At 38.3% G+C, this 25,439-nt stretch overlaps 1 protein-coding gene across 4 annotated transcripts in view; it reads right to left on the bottom strand.

The window, feature by feature from the left end:
• MATN2 (matrilin 2) overlaps positions 1 to 25,439 on the bottom strand; it is a 70,216-nt gene that overhangs the window by 26,863 nt on the left and 17,914 nt on the right. For all 4 annotated transcript variants that reach the window (XM_085053272.1, XM_085053271.1, XM_085053268.1 and 1 more), the window contains exons 3-6: positions 18,592 to 19,161; positions 14,453 to 14,575; positions 10,169 to 10,291; positions 3,769 to 3,891 (exon numbers count right to left, since the gene is read on the bottom strand). In XM_085053272.1, the coding sequence (XP_084909398.1) occupies positions 3,769 to 3,891; positions 10,169 to 10,291; positions 14,453 to 14,575; positions 18,592 to 19,161 (939 nt within the window). The remainder of the gene's footprint in view (positions 1 to 3,768; positions 3,892 to 10,168; positions 10,292 to 14,452; positions 14,576 to 18,591; positions 19,162 to 25,439) is intronic.

Below are 25,439 nucleotides of genomic sequence, written 5' to 3'. Positions count from 1 at the left end.
GAACAGAAGTAGTTAGTGCAGTACAGAAGTTAGAATCTTAAATATTTCTTAACATCTTGCAGCAAAGCCTCATAAAAATCGCCTCTTCAGTTCACTCAGAGCAAGTTAGGCACGATCTGTAATAAACACACAAGCATGCTTTTGAATGCCATTCATTAGATCACAGCAGGACAACCAGGTCATCAGGAGTGGGGATGTTTTTAACAGCTGAGTGCTTGATTCACAGTTCTTCCATTTGAAATGCCCATGGAAGAGAAGATGAGCAGTCTAGAAACAGTTACCGCTTGTGGATAAAGTAGCTTAGGAAGGAAAGCAATTGTGCACTGAGCACTGAGGTATTTCCGACATAGTGTTTATCATTATGGAAGAAGTCAAAGAACCTGACATTCATTTAGATGCAGCGTCTGCCCATCACTTAGTTTTGTGTCACTGTAGTTAATTTATACTAGTGAATAATTATCTTAACCCCTCACAACAGCTAAAAATAGATAAACAAGTCACAAATCAAGTAAATCACACTTTTAAAAATATCCAAGCACTTTTGAATGCTTCTTTATACAACCTGAAAACTGAGGGGGTTTTATTATTCCCAAAAGTTAATTAATTATTATTCCCAGAGGTGATTTGCTTCCTGAGGCATGGCCAGTTCTTTCCTTGGATTTTTGGCAAGTTAATGGAATTTAGTCTTTATATATAATGAAAGCCCTTAGTGATAATAAGCCATCTACATTTTCAGAATAAACAAAGTGGAATATGACTTTCTAAGAAAACTTGGACGGACTATAATATATGAACACCACTTCACATATTCATTAACATTGATAACATTAATTAACATTTCCCTTACCAAAGCTTTTTTTGACAGCATATACACATACATGTATCCATAACATGGAGATATCTTATCTGTTTATTAAAATGAAAATTAGAAAATATAGTTTGTTCAAGAGTGCACTGAAGACACAGAACCCATTAAAGCCATGTGTGTGCATTAGAGAAATAGAGCTGTGTGCCTTCTGGATCTACTCCGTGCTGTGATGCATTTACCTGCTCAAATCCTTGCTCATTTAAGTGTGCATTTAAGACTTTTCCTAGGTAAATGATTCTAAAGATGACCACAAGGGTTGAAAAATACGTATTGTTATCTTTGTTGAAATCTTGAGGCTACTTTGTTTGGGACATTCTTCACAGGGCTCCATTAACACAGCCCAGATTAATGATGTTAACTTGCCCAGCTACAAATTATGTGAGCCTGAACTCAAACAGGCCTTTTGTAAAGAACAGCAACAGTGGAGGCTCAGCACCCCCAGCAAAATCAGAAGTTGTATCTGTCCTCTAGAGGGGAGCAGCAAGAATGGCAAAAGTTGCCTTAATGGTAGCTTGAATGTCCTCCATCTGCCTCACTGATAAACCAAATTTGCTGCATTCTTTCAGCCATGGAGCACTCTGGTGGTGTTGGCAAGGTTGCCTTCATGACCGTTGCTCCTTGGGTTTTATTCTAAGAACTTGGGAATAGTTCCCAGAGAAAACATTTGTCAGATATACATGACCATACGGGCAACACTTATATTTCCAAGCTTTTCCTTGTAGCCATGAGCATAAAGGCTTACTTTGTATTTTTGAAAGGGAAGTCAGGATTTTGACCTAATCAAGAGATCTTGGGAGTGGGCGCCTCAGGCGTGCTTGCTGTTGCAGAGAACTGGTCTGGCATGGGTGTGAGCCTTGACTAGTTGGCCATCATCCCTGAGACTCAGTACATGAGCTAAATATGCAGAAATTTACATTAAAAGTTTTAAAGTCACAAACATTTTAAATCCAGTGATCTGTAGTTTGTTTGTTCACATTGTTTATGCTGACTCAAAGGCAGTGTGATTCACAACATATGGGAACTAGGGAACACTTCTCCGCTGAAGAGCTCTCATGCTGTCTTGACTTTTGCAGCATTAAGAGCTACACAGTTCTTTCATTCATGCTTTAATTTATCAGCAAGGCTCAGAAGATACCAAGTGTAATGAAAAGTGGCTTAGTAAGTTTTATTTGTATTTACTTATGCTCAATGTACTGTCTCAAGCAACAGATAGAGGATAGAGACAGGGCAAGCCTGAAATACTACTTTCCCAGAACACTCTCTCAGATGTCAGTATTATGTGAATCATCAATTTAACCATGTTAAAATAATGCACACAGTTAGGCCTAAAACTAAAAATCAGTCAAGGCATCTGAAATGTTTATGCAATTTTAGGGACTTTCTTCTGTTCAAACTGGAGGAGAAAACACTGCTTCAAATCTACATTCTTAAATCAAAGAAATTAACAGAAACTTGTGCTTGGGAAGTGGAAAGCACACTAAAGTAAGATTTCAAATATCTATGGGTGTGGAAGTATATGTGGAAGTATAATTAGCCAGCCCTTAGCTGACAGATACTTGACAAATGGGAATGTTAATACAATCTACAAACAATGTTAACCACTAGAAACCATAGTCTGGCCCTTGGGAAAGCAGAAATTTCATCTCCCCTGACTCTGACCATCTAAGAATTATGTGTCCAGTCTGGCAAGTCATCCAGGCCCCCTACATATTGAAGGAAAGTACAGGCATTTCAATAAATTTATGTCAGAACTGGGAGCAACTGTCTTTGAGAAGTGTGTCTCTCTTTCCCTTAATTGTAAGAACAAATGTATAGCCTGGATTATATGTTTTCTTCCTAAACATTAAATTTAAGTGAAATAGACACCAAGCATAATACACAATCTAGATACAGTCTATAGACTAACCAAGCCTCTCATCAGAAGGACTGAAATGCCCCTAAGGCTGTGAAAACACAAAAATGCAGTGCTATATTGCTGCACTTTTGGAGAAATAGTGTTTGAACATATTATTCAATGATATGGGCTAAATTCATCACTGGCAGCAGCAGTTACAATCATCTAAAACTTTTGGAGCTTGCCTGCTTTCAGGCACAATAGTAACATCTCTTTATCAAAGCCCGAATTTATGAAGAAGGGTAACTAGGAAGGTACATTAAGGTTTTCCCTTGATTTTCTGAAAGGGAGTTATGACATTAAACACTGTGGAGGTTTTAGCTTGTTTTCCCAATTAGGGGAAGCCTTGGCATGAATATTTTCTGGTCTGTCAGTTCCTGTCCACTTTATGTCCACTCCCCACGCTGGTAATTTTTTATCTTTTTAGCCTGGTATCTATCAAATTTGACAAACAACAAACAAGCAAAGCCATGAAGTTATTATAAACTGGTGGTAACATGGAAACTTGGTAGAAGATACTGATATTGCCAGAGCTTTGCCATACCATCAGAGAACACACTCTGGAGAAAAATTCACAGAAAAACAGACTGCAATGTTTCCTCTGATTGGAAAACGACTCATAATTTTAGCGCATCTTACAAACGAAACTGATTAGGAATTGTCTTGTGCAGACTTGTTTGTTTACCCAGCTAGGGAGAATTTATTCTAACTGAAAAACCTGAATAATCAAAGAGAAATCCAAGACAAAACTTTGGCTTCTTAGTGTTGAAAAGGAGCTGGGTTTCATGTTAAAAGCTTCCTGTTCATAGGAGGGACCCCTACCCTTAGGCCCTCCCCTCAAAACAACTTTCTTTGCTTTCAAGACCTTCGGCTTCCAGGGCACTCCAACATTTTCTATATGTGATGTATTACTCAGCATTCCCAGGACCAGTGGGAATATTACTGCTGACTGCTGGAAGACAGAAGAAGTACAAACTGTTTATAATTAAACTTTATCACAACTTACTTCTGCAAGTTCTTTTGTCTGGATTTAAAATGAACCCTGGGTGGCATTTACAGAAATAGGAGTCCTCAGTGTTAACACATTCATGTTGGCAACCTTGGTTATCCAAAGCACAGTAGTCTACAACTGAAAAAGAACAAGACCAACATGTGTAATTAGAAGAACAAAATCAGAACTATTATGCATAAATATTATGGTACTAGTTATACACAGTAGCTATAAAAAAAGGAAAAGCTGATGTAATTTCTGTCCTGAAAAGCTTTTCTGCAAAAAGTAGTGCACTTACAACATGAGTTGGTAGATCAGATTTTAAAAGAGTACTGGATTATTTCTCAACTTTGAACATGTATCAACTCTCAGATTGTCAGGAGCCTTCTCAACATGTTTTCTTAGATCTGGAAACCATGCCTCAGTCAGTAACTCTGTCCAGATGTTCACACTGTACGCCAGGGCATAGCAAAGTTTGTTTGATTTAGTTCTGTCTTCTGTCTCTCAAGTCCCAGTTCTGGAATTGCTCTATTTTTCCTTATTTCCCTCCCAGCTGTATTAATTCTCAAGAGCTGTTCCTGTAGCCTGAGTATATAGGAGAATCTTGGCAATATCTTCTGCACCGAGGACTGTTTAGTACATTCATTCTCTCCAATGTGCTCCAGATTCATTCTGTACAAAGCAGCTACAATTACAAAGCCTGAGAACTTCAGAATGATATTCACCACTGATATTTTGCTTATATAATGCCTTTTGCAAGAAAAAAAAAAAATACAGGCAGTCCAGTCACTTATTTCACAAGTCTGGTCATTTATTACCCAAATCTATATTTAAAAATTGGATTGCCAAAGGGTAATAAAGTAATACTTCAGAGTTCACTCTTTAAAGCCCATTCAAAGTTGCTAAAGAAATTAAAGATTTTTTAAAATTTCTTTGCAGGTTAAGCTGTATCTACACAACAAGAGTCTTAGAAGAAATTAAAGGTTAAGTCACAGAGCTGGTGATCTGTCCCCAAAGAGCTGCCAGGCCTACATTAGCAAAGTATATCTGATTCTTTCTGCAGAAGACAGTAATGTGCTTAGCTTCCTACCCAGACAGGTTCTTCTTTGCCAACTGAGTAATTTTTTTCACTACTTTATATTGCTGAGCCTCACAAATTTTTTAAGAGGCAGTAATTTGTTTTAATGAAATCAATTCTTTCTTCAATTGCCCCACCTATGTAAATCATGCACACTCAGGTGTGCTAATATATTTAGTCAAGGTCATCCAGTCAGGAAAGCAGATAATCTATTCAATTACTTTGAAAGAGTTTCATTTAACCATTCAGAATATTTGTGTTGAATCAAGTTAAATTAAACTACTTACTGGCTACCACGTGATACCATTTTCCTTGCAAGTACCTTCCTATTTCCAGACTGAATAGATTCATATTAAAACCCATTTACTGAATGTATATATATTTCAAGGATATAATGTGTCATACAATTAGCTTTCCTCTTAAAAGAATTCTAACCACAGGCACATTTTCAAGTGTTTAAAAGACATATGAACAAATAGGTAGGCCAAAGAATATCTTCTGTTTAGCATCATGGTGTGGTGGTTTTGATTGGCCCAAAACATCAGCAAGGTATCTCTAACATCTAAGAGAAATTTAAACCCTTCAAAAGCTGTTGTAGTAGGCCTGAGGAAGTGTCTGAGGGGTGGGGAGTGGCACCTGTCTGTCCTGAGTGAAAGTTCTGGAAGTTTTTCATCAAGTCCAGCAGAGCCAATCTCTGAGAGCTCTGAAGGTGATGGACATGCTGCCGGCCAAGTTTGGGCCAATTAGAGGTGCTGGTTACGCCTCTGTGAAAACATAGTTAAGAAAAATGCAAAACAAGGTAGGCACGCACTTAGACTGCTGCTGCGACGGTCGTCGAAGTTGCTAGTTGGGTTCCTGTGGTGGTTTTTTCGCACCATTTTTTCTTTTGGACCCCTCTGTTTTCCCAATTTGCTTTGTCGCCCGGAAAACCCAAGGAGCCCCCGAGGACTGGCAGACGAGAATCCTCCAGGGAGCTACTGGAGCAACTCCGCCCAGCCCCGGGGCCCCGGAGAGAGGAAACTACGCCTGAGGAAAAGGACACGAAAACTTCACCAGCTGTTTACTCAGGTTTAATAACTCCTTTCCCGCTGTTTTCCCCTTCCCCTGTGCCTTGCAGGGCACTCTGCGTGGTTTTGTTAAATAAATAGTTTTTGTTAACTGTCATCTAAGAAATTCTGTTGTGGGTGGGGGAGGGGGTGTCAGAGCCCTTGGCTCTCGGAGGAGGCGTTTGTTCGGAGCACTCTCCACCTAGAGAATTTTATCATTAATCCAGGACACATGGGAGATAGCCCATATTGATGTCTCTGTAAAGTCTCCTCCTCTGCATTTAAACCTTAACAAAATTAATTTCTACTGCAATACCTACAGCTATCCAAGTAATTATTATAACACTGAGAACAGAATACTCAGTTGGAAAAGACATATAATGACATTTAATCCAGCTGCTTGACCCATTCAGATTTGGCTTTGTCCAAATGCCTCTCACACACTGACAGGCTTGGAGCATCAACCTCCTGTACAAAGCTTGTTCCAGAGTTGGAGCACCCTTTTGGTAAAGAAGTGCTTCCTAATGTCCAGTCTAAATCTCCCCTGGCACAGCTTTGAACCACTCCCACATGTCCAATCCCTGGGAGAAGAGCTCAGAATGGAGCTGCCTGTTCACATCTCCTCCTCATTAAGCTGTACAGAGATAAAGTCAGTCTCTTTTCCAAACTAGACAAACCCAGAGTCCTCAGCTGCTTCTCACAGAACATTTCTTCCAGCTCTTTCACCAGCTTTGTTGATTTAGAGACAACTGAACAAGTCTCAGAATGCTTTATTATGAGCATCTGAGCAACTATGACCCTAAGCACTTTCAGATGACAATATCTGGAGGGAAGAACTGTTCTATGTGTAGCCATAGAAGTTCTTATGGCTACACGGTCATTAATATACCTTGGACAGAAAAGAAGAAAAACCGACAAAATAAATAACTAAATTTTTCAGGCTTCCTTTTTAGCATTTATAGCCTTCTGAGCTCTTACTCTCAGAAGAAGGTCTGTTGGCCTGTAAGAGCAATGAGCATGTTAATTTAAGTAATGGCTTTCCATTAACACAGTTAAGAAATAAGAACATTAGCTTGACAGTTGCTTTTAGAGATAAATATTATTCCCTTTATTCCAATAATTTTTATATACTAATTACAGGCAGGCTTAGCCTTGCAGACTGGCACTAGTACTGGCACTACTAATTTTAGGTCAATTACACTGAGTAATTGACCTAAAAACTCATTTCAGTTTTAGCTTTGTGTTTCATTTTGGTGGTACTTGTTTAGAAGGGAAACTTGCAATAGCATTCCAGTCAGCAAGTAGGTAAGTTTTCCATGGAGTTAAATCTTCTTGAAAAGACTAAATTTGTGTCTCTTATACTGAAGTACTGTAATAATTTAGTTGGTATACCGAAAATATACACAGTTTGTATAAGAGCAAAAAAGAATAATACTTTTCTAATTAATAAAAGTTTATGTATTTTCATGTTTCTGTGCTGAGTCATGAGATATACATTGGAATGTGAGCACTAAGTGATTTCACTGGTTTTAATTTTATCTTGTCTATTTCAATGAGAAATTTTTCTAAATTATTAATTAGTGTCCTTTTTAGTGAGCAAACCATTAATTCAGTTGTCATCTCTGCATATTTGTTCCACCTTGTTTTTCTAACTTGAAATCAGATAGTAAGTGATAAGAACCATGTTTTACTTCCAGTTACCAGTTCTGCACTCTGGGTGCTTACATTGCCTCTCTAGACTGTGGACTGCATAGATCACCTTTCTCTTGTATGGTTGATTTACCCCTCGGATGTTTATCTAGGTTATTCAGCCTTGAGAGAATGAAGTAAGTTAAGGAGAAGGTAGAAGAAAAGGTGACAGAGTAAAGGTATAAGTGGGATGAAAAAGAACATGAGAGAAGAATAGACCAGACTCATGGAAGACTTGTAAGAACCTAAAAAGCGGGTAAAAAAAATCCAGCAGTGTCAGGACTGCAGAGAGGTGCCAGCAGCCAAGCCACTGCCAGGAAAAGAGGACCCAAGCCCAGATGCTGCAGCAATATGGAGACAGTCTAGCACTAGTGCCAGGAAAGACAGGACAGCATGTTCAGCAGCACCAAGAAGGTGGAGAGACTGAGTGTCCAGCAGCATGATGGAGAAAGGATGGCTCATTACCACTAAACTTCAACTTCAACTGGCAGGACTTTGTCCATGTAAAATACAGTTCAAAAAAGGCAAAGTGATAGTGCTTTGAAATCGCAATTTGTACTGCCAATTATTGCAGTGGTATGAATACCATTAATTCACGTTTTGTTGCTAAACCAAAATGAATGAAGTTGCTAAATGAATAGAAATCAAGTGGAGAAGAAAAATTTCTATAAAATGCAAGATAGTGAACTCATGCATGAACTGTAATTGAAGAGAGAATACAAAATCTTTAAATGTCAACAATAGAGCTTATAATAAATCTGCAACTCTTCATGCCAAAGAGAATGAGTGAGGAGGTAGAAAAAAAAATGTCAAAGATGTGTCACACATCCAATCAGCACTCTTCAGATTTTGCAGGTAAGTTATTAACAAGCCAAAAAACAATGCAAGAAATTTAATGAATGGCATAGAAATATTTTGAAGCTTTAAATAACAAAAATTGACTTTGTATTTATTACCAAGGATACTATTACACTTGACATACAAAGAATTTCACCCAAATGATGCTCTGGTATCTACTTTCCTGGTAAGAATATATTGGGCTGTCAAGGACCTTTCAACGTAAAAGAAAATAATAACAACAGCTGATGACATTAAATACGAATGTTGTGGATTACAACATATGGTAGGAAAAAATTTGGGATGAAAGAATCTACCAACAGAAGTCACAGATTTTTTTGTCTCAGGATATAATCAAACAAATAGCAAAGAAGTATATCCTTTATCCTAATACGAGTAAAGGTCATGAGGATCAGCTAAGGTTATTAGATGAACATTAGATATAGAAATTTGGGCCAGAACATCCAACTTGCCTCAATAACCAGTATTACCTGCATTTTCAAAACTATTCAGCTTCAAAAAACAGGTTCTTAAAATGGTATATGAATGGCCAAATTACAGTGGAGACAAATTATGTTGAGAGCTTTAAATACTCCTCTACTGGAATCATGAAGGTACAAGTAAAGGAAACATTTCTGAAGAGTAAGCACAGAGTGAATGTTATTCAAAACCTCATGTTGTCTCAAGCCTAGAAAACCTCAAAACCTCGTTTGTGTGTCCTGTCTGAAGCTACATGCAGAAAGTTCCATAAATTTTCACCTATTTTGCATCTCAAAACAGAGTTATCCTGCAAGCCAACAGCTCTTTGAAGGCAATAAGAGAAAGATGTTAGTGTTGTCTTAAAATGAGAAGAAAGAGCAGGGTGTTGGACAAAAGCATTGTGGCGGCAGATTTGAGGCCAAGGATTCGCTTGGATTCATTTCCACAGGACTTCAATATGTGTCTGAAATTAAGCATGCATCTAAGTGCTTGCCTGAAGAGAATACCTAACAAATAATGTCATTTTTAATCCAGATCTCACTAGGGGTTTTTTGCAGTGGATCCCAGACGACAGTATTTTCTCAGAATGTAGCATGGGATGAAAAATTTTCAAGAATAGGTGCATAGGCTTGTAAAAGAGATTATACTAGAAGTATTTAGCATGTATAAACAGGGAAGAAGAGCAAGATACTTACACAGTACTAGAGAGGGATGTATGTTTTGTGTTGAAAAATTATTGTACCACATTTCCACTCTCTCTTCTGAGCTATAATTCTTAGAGCTGATATTTACTTCCTTATTCCCCACAGTGAAAATTAAAGGCACATAGTGGATGGGTTCTTAAAGTGGTTAAACTCTCCTTAAAGTCATTTTCCCAAAAAGGGGTTGAAATCTCTCCTCACATGACTATAAAACCAAGTGAAAAAAGATCAGGAAATTGTCCCCTTTCAAGTTTTTCTGTGAATAACAAAAGGAGCTACCAAATCTGTCCAGCTTTGTTTTTTTTAATGGCCGCATATGTCATGCCAATACATTGCTGGACACCAACATGAATCTTGTTGTTTCAAAACAGAATATTACTTTCTGTGTGAAATTGGTTTGAACAATTTTCCCAAGACACCATTCATTATCAGTAAAGGCCTACAAACATGTCAATTATGGGTTCTTATCTACCACTCATACAGGAGAACATCATTGTCTATAGCTAAAGTGGATGCTCATTTGTATTGAATTTTCCTTTGGTTTGTGTCAAGAGATAAATGTGAATTGCTGAATTCATACTCACCAACACAATTCTTTCCATTTGCATCAAGCTCATACCCTTCATAACACTGACAGACGTAGGACCCAGGTGTGTTCACACAAATCTGCTCACAGGCATGTTTCTCCACAGCACAAAGGTCCTGAGCTACAAAACATAATTGCATGAGTATGAAATTCTTTGACCTTCTATAACGCTCAGGTAGACTATAGATCAAAAATAAATTTCAGGAAGTTACGGACATCTCTTTAGAGATGAGCTTATTTTAACACAGATCATGCCAGTGTTCTGTCAAACAGTGAAAGCCAAGAGAATCAGTCACTCAAAGCTGAGGCACTCATTTCTTCAGCTGAAGGCAATGACTATTGATGGGCCAATGGTGCCTAGTAGAGTTGCTTGACGTATGTTTCTCTAAAAAGTTCAAAGGTCATTCTTCAGAGATTTTTTTTAAAGAAAAATAATTGTTTCTATTTGTGTCTTGTTTGCGTTTGTTTTTTGGTTTTTGTTGGGTTTTTTTCTTTTTTTTGCATAACCAGATAAATAATGATGAGGTTGGAAAGGATGACAACGCAACAGCAAAAAACTTGGGGATATTTAATTTCTGAGTTTCAAAATTTTTCATTTTTGTGCAAAATACCATAGCAAGTATCCCCTCCCATGCAAAAGATCTCATAAAAAAATTTACCATGACAAATGAGGTCAGTTCAGCACCTAGCCAAATAAAGCACACTGGGCTTTCTTTTCAACAGACTGAAGCTTTATGAGAACCTCAAGTTTCCCCAGCAAAAGCTCTGGAAAGCAGAGTACTTTGTGTTGCTGAAAGACTGCTCAACACATAATGGTCATTTACAGCTACAAAATAGGCTTTTGGAACGTGTTTGAGGAAATCAGCCAAGCAAAAACAAATTTTCTTTTATAGCTGTCTGCTTCATATCAAGCGGCATGATGAACAGCATAAACAGTCGCTTAACTCTTTTGTTCCAGTGTAAACACCCACAAATAGATAATTTTCCAGCTTGTTTCAGCTACATTCCTCTTTTGTATTATTTTGTTTATTAATGTAAGATTTGAGCATCTCTAGAGAAGAATGGGAGAGATTAGTTAAACAAACAAATACAGTGTAATAAGTAAAGAACACCCATTATCTGACACAAACACTCTTCTCTAGAAAAGTTAGACCACAGTACCCAAAAGGAGCATCCTTTCCATGGATGCAAAACCATCATAATTAAGTAAATGTAAAAATACTTCAGGTTAAACAAACAAACAATTTCCCAGCCTGAAGCAAAGTTACCAGTTCACTGGTGATAGAAGCCATTTGGTTAAGGGCTTTAAAGAAGAGAGTACAGATATGGTGTACTCTCACAACATTTAAAAAAAGGGAACAGAAGAATGAAAACAGTCTAACTTTGGGTACAAAAGAATTAAAGGAGAGTATAACATTAGGTAAGTATCATTCTTCTTTTCTGCACTGTTTAATTTAGAAAGTGTTAAATTATGTATATAAGGAAACTATTTGTTCATGGAAGAGCTGCTGAATACATCCAAACCTTAGATAAATACATCTGTTCTATGTTGATAATGTATTGTTCTTAATATAAACATGATGAAGATTTATTTTACTTAGATGTCAAGTGAGGAGCCCATTGTCTGTGTGGCAATTTGTGCACTTGAGGGCAATTAACAGCCAATGAAGGTAACTAAAATACTCACGGACTGTGGTTTTTCCTATCACCATGGTTCCCCTACCTCCAGAACTCAGCTGTCCCATTTGTCCAGGCTTGGCTCCCTATGCTCATGAATTCTGTTACATCTCTGTGGGAGTTTTAGACATAGTGGTTTGACTTTCTCTAGACTGATACTGCATCATCTCTCTCGTTCACCAGTGATTTGCACTATCCTAGCACATTTAAGGCCTGTTTGATGACTTCCAGTGCTAATTGCTGAAATTAATTTATAATTTGGTGATGTAAAAACCAAAGGCTACTATATACTAATTTCCCCTTCATATTGATCAAACTGCAGTCTGGTATCATCTGGTTGATGATCAAAGCAGGTACACAATCAAAGAAACCTTGTGTGACAAGTAAGTGGGGAAAACTATTATAAGCAGTAACTGAAAAAGAAGGTAAAGCAATGCAGCAAAGGGCTTCAAAAATGGTAGAGAGGGAGCATATTGAGGGCTGCTGTGCATGGGTCACCAGTAGGAAAATTACACCCAGTTCTAAAACTCTTGGAAATTAACCTGTATTTGAAGTAGTGCAGTGCTCAAATGCTGAACTACTAGCTGAGAAAAACTATGATAACAGAGTTAAGAAAGACAATAAAGAAAAAATTTTCATACCTAGCATTGAATTATTTTTAATTGATTCACAAAAAAAGAAAAAAAGTTCAATTGTCAAAACTGAGGTTGGGATGAGGATTGGGACAATGTGTGAGAGGAAATTAAAAAATAAGAGAAATTTTGAATTTCAAATAAATTTCAGAAAATTTAAAGGAAAAAATTCTTTAAGAAATTTAATTGTGTGTGGAGGGTTTAAAAGAAAGGCTTAAAGGATACAAAAGTTTTAAATGAGAAGCATTTTAAGAAAGACACAATGAAGAAGAAAGGTTAGACAATACTACTGAAATGTAATTACATAATTGTAGCCATCATTTGTAATAATGATTACATTGTATGACCACCTTTCTGGTGACTTATAGCAAACATGCTAAAGCAGAGAAAATAGGCTCTATGAAAAATTATTCTGGTCACTATTCTTGTCTTGGCTGAGTTGCTAAATTAAATAATAATTTGGAAATATTCCAGATTGGACTGATTTTTTTTTCATCTTCAACAGGAAACAAGCCCACAAATGATGTGTTACATTTGTTCCATGTAATGCAACCCATTGCCTTGTAATTCCCACACATGCTTATGACAAATGTCTACATTTGGTGAGGGATGTGATGAGAAGGAGTAGAAAGCAGAGATTCTCACAGCTGAACAGCAGAGGAGGTGAACAGCTCCAAAGTAGTTTTCCTGCTGTAGCCCACAAGGTCTGAAGATGCTTCCATGAAGGAATGAGAATATCCTGATCATTCTGGCCTTGATATTATTTAGATCCCATTCCTATTTACTGAGGCTCTGAAACCATGTGTCCCACTAGACAGGTAAAGATTCTAATCCCCAAGCTGCAGAGTCACCTGACATACTGAGCTATCTTCACTGTTTTATTGGTGCTTAGGATTTGATATTCAACACAGCTCTAAGCAAGAGAGACTAAGAATCCACTAATCTCAAGCTACCTGATAACTTTATGGCACTCTCCTGAGATACAGAACATCAAACACAAGGATAGGATTTGAGCCAGCAGTCTTCACCTTAGTTCTAAATTATCAACTCTAAGAGGTACATCCTATGCTCTCACAATGGCTCTCTCCCACAGCTTCTTGGAAAGATGTTCTCCAAAATTTTTCTTCCAGCTAAAATCAATTTAGCAACTTTCATTTGAATCCATGCACTTTCATTTGAATCCATGCACAGCTATGTGACAAAAACCTGAATTCTTAGCAAGTACATTTTCCACAATAGTTGACAGTGTTACATAATTTCTTTAAAATAAGGTGGATACAGAAATAAATTTGGCAAATTCCTCTTATGTAAATTGCTGTTAATTACTAGGAAGCGAGTTAAAATGGACTAATGAAATACTGATCACAAAGATCAAAATTAAAGTGAAATAAATTTTGTTATTATAAACTATACAACCAACTACTCAAAACTGAAAAAAGTCAAAACTTTTAAGGAGAGGAATGAGAGCAGAAGCAAGACTTCTGAAACCATTCTGTGAAAGGCTGCAAATTCTTATATTTCCAACTGCAGTTAGGAAGAGCTTTTCAGAACGTCAAATTGTTTCACAGTTTTCTAATATGGGGTTTATTGCACCTTTCTGTACCTTTTAGTACTGTTGGTAGACAGAAAAATAGGTATAGTATCTAAATTCACTTCATTTGAGATTATAAAGTTATTTATTTGGTGGTTGTTTCATTGTTGAACTTATTATATCAATAAAATTCAAATGCGACTTTATACAGTTACAGTGTACCTCTGCAGAGCTGTGTATAAAATTTAGGTTGATGTACTTCAGAAAGATTTATAAGAACTTCACTTACACAAAGCAAGAATTACAAATTCACCTTTCCAGGAACTTTCTGAAGATTATCATTAGTTATGTACTGAGCTAAGTTCTTTATGAGCCCAACAGGAAGGGTATGTGATGTCAAGCCCTTTTTGGGAGAATGAAAGAGAAAAGAAAGATAACATACTGCTGCAAGTCTTCTGGTCAGCGTTCAGAATGTATCCTTGTTTACATCTGCACAGGTAGGAGCCAGGAGTGTTTATGCAGAAGTGATCACAGTGATGCTCAACTATACTGCACATATGAGGCACTGAAAGAAAAAAAGCAAAACATGACTAACTGCTGGCCTTAATTACTTGTGGTCACAATTGAAAAAAAAAGGGTGTAGAAAATTTTACTGAAGTAACTTAGAAATTCCAAATTAAGTGCTGCTAGTAAAGACAAAAATGAAAGCTTAAGAAAATAAAAATATACAAGAGTATCTGAAAAACTAATTATTTGGTGGTCCTACGAAGACAATGAAACAAACCTATCATATTCAAATTTAGAAAATAAGTGGAATTTAAGTGTAAGCTGATTCAGAGGACATTCAATTTCTTGCATGAAGAAAATCACCACACAGCACCCTATAAAATAAAGAAGACAAATGACTAAAAAACAACTTAATGAGGAGACTATTTTGCTTGCTTAGTTATTAATGTTGAGGAGCATGCCCATAATACATGATGACACTGAGGACATGCATCTCCAAGATTCATTAAGCAGGAGCTGAGCTGAATAACACTCCAGAATGCAAGTCTGAGTCTAGTTTTGTTCTGTTTGTATTTTGTATGTCTAATAGCAAGTATTAAAATGCAGCAGATTGAGACAATAAAAGGAAAAAAAATGGAGGCCCAGTCAATCAAATTCGTTGTTGAACTATTTTTCTCCAGATCAGTATTTGGGGATTAAGAAATCTTGATGTTTTCTTTCCAGTGGAGCATTGGTTGTATGTAATCTCTATAACATATGTGTGAATTGCTCCTCAGAAAACATTGTGTGGAAAGTGATCTGTCTTGCTCAACAGCAATTAGGGATTGATGGGCTCCTTAATGTGACAGGTCAACAAAACTCAAAATTTATGGAATAGATACTAGCAGTAATCTTCTAGAAGCCACAACAGAAGCCTGCTAAATAACTTAACATGCTAGGTATGGTATTCATGGAAAAAACCCACGTATGATTTTAAGTTATATACTATGTATCTGCTCTTTGGAATGTTTACAAGAGTTAGGTATATACAAACCATCACAATTCCCAAATCTCTTAATCAGCTTCCTAGTAGTCATAAATTTCTGCCATAATAAAACTTCTCAAGTACTTTTACTTGTGTGAATACAGACCTACTTCAACTTCTTGTCTTTTCCCCTTCCTGTCATTCTGAAAATGAAAGCATTCAATGACAGGTCTCCCAATAACTCAAGTCCCTTCTAAGACATTGTTTCTGTCTGTTACCAATCTTCCAATAAACTACACTTGTACAGCGTGGGTGCTCTGAAGTGGATCTGCTGCAGCCCGTTCAAAGCAGTGATACTCTCGTCATCAGTACAAATTCTGTGGTGGAGTCTCCTCTCTGAATGATTTCTGCAACCTCATCTGCTGCAGGAGGTGTTTGGTGGTCATAGGCAGGGACTGAAGTAATAGAAAAGGTGATCTCATAATTAAGGAATTTGAGCATGAACTTTGTTGTGAATTAGATTTTATCTAGGACGAATTAGATTTTATCACAGGGTCCTTATTTGATTTTGGGCAAGCCAGTAAATCAGTATCTGCAAGGAAACATCAGCCTTCACACTGTATCTGTTCAGATAGAGACACCTGAATCTGGATTTGCAAGAATGCAAGTGATGGCTGCAGTGCTGTGAATCACATGTTGTCTTAGTCCAAAACCATTAAATACCAAAAAAAAAAGCCACACCAGGAACTGCAGTGACTCAAATATTTAAAGTTAGTAGGTGGTTTTGACAAACCTAACCCTGTTTCTGTGCGTCCAGCGTAAAATGGGGATGGCACCAATATGTACTTTACAGAAATATAATGCCAGCTTGATCCCAAGTTCATTTGTCCCTGATTGCTCCATCCCAAGTTCTGTCTTTCTCACACTTCTTCTAATCTCCATCTCCTTTCCTGGATTCTGTCCCCTTTTCTATTGACACTTTTCTGAGTTTTTAACTCTTGTCTTATTCCTTATGCCTCTGATCCCTCAGAATACTCTTTGCTTCTGTTTTACCTTGCTGACTAATAATAAAAAGAAGCCCTGGCTTCAACTGCTGTTTCTGACATCCCAAAATCTTTAGCAGCCAGGGGCAGCAACTGTAGGGAACCTCTGACTTAACAGAATGGAACATACCCAGTTTACATGGGTTCTTCTCAAAATTTAGGTCCTAGCTACCTAGTAGTCTCCACCATCCAGCAGTAAATAGCAATTAACTCAGTTTGCTTTTTATTTTCCCCACCGAGCTCCATCATTTGGCCACGGTTCTCTTTTGTCATCATGGGAACCATGAAGACACATTCCCACAGATACAAGGGTGATTCAGACACAAAGACAGCTCAGGTGCCAAGGTCTTTTCCCACAGCAAGAATTCCAACAGACTGCATTCCAGGAGATGACCAGAGGAGTGCCTTCAATTGCTTTAGCAAAGATGTCCAGATGTTCCCCTCTGCTACAATGAGACTGCTCTGGGTCCACACCTGGGAGGATTTAAACTAACCACATTTCCTGGGAGCAGTGTAGGTGCTCTAGCAGGCAGAGGCTATGATTACTTTCTTGAAATTCAGAAAGCTGACTGCTGCTTCATAGTGGAGAGCCAGTAAGATGTTCATGATCCTATCTGCAATTTAGTTAGTACCTTATGTTGAAATCCATATGAATCTAACAGCTTAAACTCTCTGTTGAATCTGGGTTTTTAAACACATCTTAGGATCTCACTTTGAACTCCCAGCACAGCAAATCCTGTGGAGGCATTCTCTGGGAGCAGGAGGCAACTGCTATGCTTGTCACCTCCATACTCCTCCATCTGCAGTCGAGGGGTGGTGGCTTTACTGAGGAACACATGTGTTTGATTTAAAGTGAGCTAAAAAAACTCTAATAAATTTATTGGACACTTCCCAATCAGAAAAAAAACCCCAAGTAAATGGTATTTGTACTGGATTTGTTTCTAAAAGACAATTAAAAAATCAGCATTTGCAGTTCATTCCATTTAAATTCTCAATCCAGGATTAGTTTACACTTTCTTGGATTTTAAATATATCCTACTATGCCAGCTAATAATACAGCAAGGAAGAAACAGGAAAAAATCTATTATCTGATGAATGTCTGTGTTGGTGTTTTGTGCTGAGGCAGTACAGCTGCTCTTTGAAACAATTTGGAAAAGATCAAGTAAGGAAAATTCTCCAGACTATCCTTACAATAAGCTTCAGTTCTTTTCTGGCAAAAGCATCCCTAGAGATAAGTGAGCATTTAATCTCACCATGCATTCTTTTTCTGGACTCCACTGAAAATGCATCAGCTTCATGCCAAATTTGTATGAAGCACTTCCATATTTATCTCAGGAATAAATAAAAAAGAAAAGTCTACTAAGTATTCAAATTAAACTAAAATTAATTACAAATGCCATGGTATTTGCAAGAGGCAATTCCTTATCAGGGAATTACAGATGGAAGTGATATCTCTGTTGTAAATTAATACCCACTAAAATATTTACTTTATTGTATGAATGAATAATATCACTGCAATGGCTTTTCCTAAATTTCTGTATTTAAAATAGGTGGATATAAACACTACTATGTCTGTATTTCACTTCCAGTCACAAGGCACGTACAGAAATTATTGTTTGCAGAGAAGTAGTATGTCAGCTTTGGAAGAGGAATCCATAGACTCTCAACAATATTTAAACAACCAAAAGACTGTTGAGCAGTTTAAAGCTTCACAACTAAGGGAGATCACATTTAAAATTAATAGATGAAACAACTTATCTAATATTCAAATAGCAGAGATTGTGAATTTATTGCTATTATGCAATAATATGGAAAATCATTATATGTGTGTTTGCCTAACTGCCTATGATCATGAGGTATTAGTTTCCATTTTATAGCTCTTAACAGTAGCATGAGTTTTCCCCACATGTATGACTGCTGTTCTGGATGTTGTCTGGCTAGTCTCCCTTCAATATACATATATTCTAACAGATAAGGTTTCATGTAAAAAAAATAGTTTCATTATAATGCATATTTTTTCTCTTTCATTTACATCTGTGTACTCAAATCTATAGATAAAAATCTTACCACAAAGTTTAGTCTGGAAGACAGAGGTCAGTGTTTCAATCTGACTGAAATTAGCAACCAGAAACACATGTTCTTCATGTGGTTCGCTCCCGATGGACTTCAGAGTGTTCATATCTACTCTTCCCACACCAATGGCAAAAATTAGGATTCCTGAGTTACGTGCTTTAGCAGCAATCTCCGCCACAGGATCCTGAGGTCTCCCATCTGTCACTATCATGATAATTCGGGGCACATTCTGCCTCAGAGGTCGAGCCCCTTCTGTCTCTGAAAATGCGATGTTCACGGCATACTGCAGAGCCAGCCCAGTCATGGTGCCAGTGGCCAGGTGCATCATCCTCTTCACTGCTCGCTCGATATCCTGCTTCCGCCTGAAGGTCTTCAGCGCAAACTCCTGCTTGACGGTGCTGCCGTACTGAATCAGACCCACGCGGGTGGCATCCGGATTGATGTCCAGAAACTGCAAGATGGTCAAAATGAACTCCTTCACTTTTTCAAAGTCGTAATGGTGCACACTGCGAGAGCTGTCTATGATGAAAACAAGGTCCAGACGTTTGCTGTTGCAAGTGTTTTCTAAAAGGAAAATGCAAACAAAAATACTTTTACAAGAAACTCAAAATGCAAGTAGGTTCAGGTTTACTGTCTAAACAAACACTCTGACAAGTGATGTGAAAATTCAGGAAAAATAGGAGACACCAGAATTAAGACTACCTGGGCAATATAAATTTGTTCTCCAATAAATAAAAGCTGCCTGTTACTTCATCATTATATGTATCTGTGTGTGTGTGTGTGTGTGTGAGATCAGTGCCCAGAATGGTTAATGGCAGTGGAATGGGGAGACAGAATCACAGAATCAGAGAATAGCTTGGGTTGGAAGGGACATGAGAGATCATGTAGTTCAACCCCCCTGCCATAAGCAGGGACACCTTCCACTAGACCAGGTTGCTCAAAGCCCCATCCAGCCTGGCCTTAAACACTGCCAGGGGTAGGACATCCACAGCTTCTCTGGGCTACCTGTTCGAGTGTCTCACAGCAAGGAATTTATTCCCTTTATCTTATATATACCTGGCCTCTTTTAGGTTATTATTAGTTCATTACCTGTGGTCCTACCACTACATGCCCTTGTCAAATGTCACTCTTCAGGTACTTGTGCATTACCCTGTTGCATCATTGTTGAGATTTTGACTTCATTCCCCTTACAGGGTGGAAATCCTCTCTGAATTACATAGTTAACTATTTAAGTGGGCTGCACTGTGATGCTTTGTGTGGTAGTGCCTGAGAACTTAGAAATCAGGGTGGTATCAGTCTTTCATTAGAAACAGAGAAAACAGAACACAAAGAAATATAGGTCAAAAGCATCTGTTCATTGCACTGACTGATAAGAGACATGAAGGGACTGATTTTTCAAGGAAGTTGGCAGTAAGCAGCACTTTGCATGTACTAAGTACAGCTCTCAATTACGTCAACTGCAGCTGTTAGTGCTCAGCAGCTCTGCAAATCAAATACCATGATTTCAAACATATTATTAATAGCCATCTGGGGAAAGTCTCATGTATTGGACTAGCTCAGCATCACAGAGAAATTCTGTGGCTGCATCAGAGAGAAAATCCTGTTATCTACAGTGGCACTCCACTTGGCCAAAAAAACACTCCTACTGAACACTCCCTGAAATCTATGTCAGTCATCAAAAGTCTTTTTTTGCAGGAGTCACTGAAGCAGAAATATTACAGACAGAATATGTCTGTATCTGACAGTTGTACAGATTGGCAGGCCAAACTATCATGGCTAACAGCAGAAGTGAAGGCTGGCTCCCTTTTAGGCATCCTATAAGATTTCTGCAACCCTGGATACGTTCTATGGCTTCAGCTCAGCATCCTTTTCTGAAAGAATATGAGAAATATGAGACATAAGTATGAGTTGCATGATGGGAATGAATAGGGACTGACTATTCACAGGAAGTCAGCACATGGCAGCCCGGAGGCAAGCCTGGGAGGTGAGCTATCAGACTTGCCACAGAAGACAGCATATGCAAAAAGATTAAAAGGACTTTGATGGCATGCTGATGAAAATAAATCAACAGAGGTTTAACATGTATATTAAAGACTCCTCCAAATTAGGAAATCCTTGAGTCACAAAAGCATTCACAGAATAGCTGCAGGTGGCATTTTTTATCCTTATACTATTTCACATGCATCTGGTTTTGACCTCTGTCAGAGACAGTACACAGAGTTAGATAGACCTATGCCTTCAATCATTGTGTCTGATCATCTTCTAAATTCCTGTGGCTATAGAATAAATACAGAGAAAAAACCTGTGAGGTAGTTAGTTGTGTTTGTCTGCCTGGCTTGAAAGATTAAAGATGGCAAGAATGCTCATCAGACTGCAGTGGCATCCTCATTTTACTAAGCTGAGACATCCCAATCAGCACTGTCCCTTATTGCTGAACCTAATTCAATTCCCAGTACACTGTCATCCATCTTGTACAGTGGATGAGGCAAATGCTTGGTGGAAAAGTAGTGTTTGACTGTATAATCAAAGGTCATGTCATACTGCACAAGTGGGCCAAAGACTCAATTGGAAAAATATCTCTCTGTAGACTGGCCTTTGAACAAGTTCACTTGTGACTGCTGACGAAGGCTCATCATGCCCTTCTGCCAAGGCAGAGGGTGAGAAAGATGCCTGTTTTCACTCGTTAACTCAGAAGCCTCTTTCATAGATTACCAAGAACTCTTGTTGGCATAGAATAAAAATGCTCTTTAATGACAATAAAAATGACTGCCTGGATTTATTCATGTGCAGTCTACAGTACAGCCTTATTCATAAGCGTAGGAATATGCTCGGGTTGCTTATTCTTTTCAAATCAGAGCAGGTTGAATATGAGCCAAGCTGAATAGAAACAAAATTCCAGTTTTAATGGGACACAGATATCCTGACATAACTATTTTCCATCTTATTATCTTAATTATAATCTTCCTTATACATATAAAAAATTACTAGTTATCTTTACTAATATAATATGAATGATTCCAGCAATACAAAGATAATGCTGTTATGATTTGAGGGAGCAGAGCAAAAGGAAAGGAGGATAATTACAGAAGAAAGGGCTAAGAATATGTATGTATATATGAGGGGAAGGACAGACAAGTGAGAAGGGTAAAATGACTGCTATTTTATTTCACTGACAACATTTCAGTATGGATTCACTAAAGGTAAGTCATGCTTGACCAATCTGATTGCCTTCTATGATGAAACAACTGTCTGGATGGATATGGGGATATAGTCTACCTTGACTTCAGCAAGGCTTTCAACACTGTCTCTCACAACATCCTCATAGGCAAACTCAGGAAGTGTGGACTGAGTGAGTGGACAGAGAGGTGAACTGAGAACTGGCTGAACAGCAGATCCCAGACAGTCCTAATTAGTGGCACAGTTGAAGGCCTGTCACTAGTGGCATCTTCCAAGTTTCAATGCTGGTCCAAGTTTTGTTTAACTTTTCATCAATGACTTGGATGAAGGGGCAGATGCCTCCTCAGCAAGTTCCCTGATGACACAAAGCTGGGAGGAGTGGCTGATAGATACCCCAGAGTGCTGTGCAGCCCTTCAGAAGGACCTTGGCAGGTTGGAGAGATGGGCAGAGAAGAGCCTTCTGAAATTCAACAAAGGTAAATGCAGGTCCTGCACCTGGAGAGGAATAACACCAGGCACCAGTACAGGATGGGGGCCAACCTGCTGGAAGACAGCTCTGTGGAGAAGGACCTGGGGGTCCTGGAGGACAACAAGCTGCCCATGAGCTGTTTTTGTGGCCAAGAAGGCAAAAGGTATCCTGGGGTGCATTAGGAAGAGCATTGGCAGCAGGTCAAGGGAGGTGATCCTGTCCCTCTGCTCAGCCCTAGTGAGGCCACATCTGGACTGCTCTGTCCAGTTCTGGGCTCCTCAGGACAAGAGAGAGATGGAGCTCCTGGAGAGGGTCCAGAGGAGGGCAACAAAGCTGATGAGGAGACTGGAGCACCTCTCTTATGAGGAAAGGCTAAAAGAGCTGGGCCTGTTCAACCTTGAGAAGAGACAGCTGAAAGGGAATGTCATCAATGTCAATCAGTGTCTGAAGGGAGGGTGCCAAGGTAATGGAGTCAGGCTCTTCTCAGTGGTGCTGAGCAATAGGACAAGAGGCAATGGGCAGAAAATGATGCACAGGAAGTTCCACCTGAACACAAGGAAAAACTTCTTTACTTGTGAGGGTGCACTGAAAGAGGGTGCCTCACTGGAGATATTCAAGACCCATCTGGACACAATCTAGTGCCATTTGCACTGGGATGACCTTGCTTGAGCAGGGAAGCTGGACAAGATAACCCACTGTGCTCCATTTCAGCCCCACCCATTCTGTGATGCTGTGAAAACAAGTCAAAACTATAGCCATGGTATTGAATCCTTTTAATTGGAATATAAGGATTTGGATCCCAGTCTGAAGAAACTCATTTGTCTGTTTTGAAGTTTGGAATGAATCCTGGTGGGAAAAAGCATAGAGAGAACTGGTGGATAGTACTATCAGAAACACATCCCACTATTTAGAAATCATTCTGAATTACTTTAGAAAAATCTATTAATCTGAATGAAATACAGTGTATTTCAAAACTACTTTGACCAGCAAAGTTCCCCCTATAGAAATACCAAATATTTTCAAATTAAAATGTATTTAAAATATTTGTCTTCTGATTTGGTATGATTTTTTTTGAAACTCTGGAATTATAAAGTTGATTTAACTTACATGGGCTCAATGAAAAATAAAACGTAACTCTTTTACAAATAAAAAAATCCATCTTAGTGGTATTTTGAGGAGTGGCAATCAGTAATGACTAACAGATCTACTCATCCCCTCAGATAAATTTTCAGTGATAGCTTTTCAGCAGCTACATGCTTCTCCGTTTCTTCTGTAAACTATAACCTCTTCGTCTGACCAGCTCTCATTTTAAACAGTGAACTTTGTCACAACTTTGGCAAACATCTTCATACCCAAAAGTAATTCCCTTTCACTCTTACAAAAATTGACATAGTCATTGAAAAGAGCTACTCATCCATGAACCTACTTCTAAGCCAGAAGAGGTCTTGTATTGCCAACACAAAAGTTAAAAAAAAACCCTCAGTGTGAGCTGTATTATCCAAAGGGGAAGCCAAGAAAGGCAAGACAAAGACAGAAGGAAAGATCAAGTCAGTAGTAAATACGTTCTCCTTCTCTACTCAATATCCACTTTGTAAATGACAGTTACTGTGATGCCACCTTTGGAAAACTAACAATGCACAGAAATTTCACTTCTACTGGGAAGAATCCAGCTGGGATCCAATTACTGAGAGATACATAAAACAAAGTTTAAAAGAATATTCAGCATCTTCATTTCCTCTAAGGCTGAAAATTCTGTTAAATAATTTTCTCTCATGACTGCAGGTTTCCTTCTATTCCTTTCTCAACGCAAATTATGCTCAGGCCTGAATCCCTGTTTTGGCTTTGACAAAGCTCACACTGCTTTGATTTTGCTCACCCACCCAGGGTCTGTGTCTGACAGTGTGTTTCTACTCTCTCAGCTTATTTTTCACTAATGCTTTAAGTGAAAAGCTGTCCCTTAAGACAGCTAAAGCAGCACTAGGGAGCTTTCTTGGGCATTGGAATTGACTCTTCTAGGCTATTAAATCATTAGAACAGTTCCTGATATTGTTGTCTGAAGACAATTCACATTTTCTCAAGCAATCCTCAGGCACGATATGGGAAGCAGCAGGAGGCAGGGATCCACCCTATGTGGATGGAACTGGCCTGTGAGCTCAGGGTATTCCATAGCACAGAAGCAGCCATGTTGTACCACTGGTCTCAATGCCAGAGCAGTGTAATGTACCAGCTCAGCTCAGAGGCCAGCTGGCCTGCATCCACAGTGCTAAACTCACCTTCCTGATGAAACAGAGCGGCTGTATGCAAGAGGCCTCCTGGGAATAATCCCTGTAGGGATTATTCTCTGTACCTTCTGAACCATACATGGTGATTGCTAGTCACTGTGGGCCAGAGACAGTGCCAGCCATTTAACAGCAACAATAACGGTGGAGTTTCAATGCCCAAGAATGTTCCCAGCACTGTTTAATTTCCTCAAACATTTCCATCTGGGGATATTCAAACTGAACACATTCAAAGGACACAAGTTTTAGATGGTGACTTTTCAAAAGTTTTTGCAAGTTGGCTTTGTTGAAAAAATTGCTGGTTTAAAAATGAATTAGTTATTTTCTGGTTTTGTCCTACATCTTTATGACTCCTTAATACTTTTCCTCTTTTTTTAAATCTGGATATTACTTACTTGGTTATGTATGTCTTTATCCTAATAGACGAGAATGGATAAATGTTAAAGAAGGCTATTGTTATGTGCAAAGCAAAAGGAGATTAGCTCAATTTGGTAAACCTTATAGCAAAGTTTAGACATTGAAAAAATAATTTATAACAAATAAATATTAGCTCCATGAAGATGTTTGTTATAGAGTACAATAATTTAAGCAAAAAGGAAGGATTAAATCAGTTAAGACAAAATGAGATCATGGAAAAATTATTGCCTGAGCATGCTTTAATGGTAATTTTAATATTTTGTGTTTCTTAGCTCACTCCCCAGTAATGCATATACAAAAATTACATGTCCTGTGACACTGCCAGCAGTAATGCTGGGTTTATTTTTAGATTTTATCTTTGAGTAACAGAACAGATCTTCACTCAAAATTAAATAAAAAGGGAGAAAACTATTCTCCCACTTAGCACATTTTACAACTTCTTCCTAAATGTGTCTTCTTTATTTGCCATTTTATGACTTCTTTTCCTCGAGCCCTCAATA

This window comes from Lichenostomus cassidix, chromosome 2 (genome assembly GCF_008360975.1).
Source record: "Lichenostomus cassidix isolate B80296 chromosome 2, HeHo_3.0, whole genome shotgun sequence".
Lineage (NCBI taxonomy): Eukaryota > Metazoa > Chordata > Aves > Passeriformes > Meliphagidae > Lichenostomus > Lichenostomus cassidix.
This window is presented reverse-complemented; position numbering and strand designations above follow the sequence as displayed.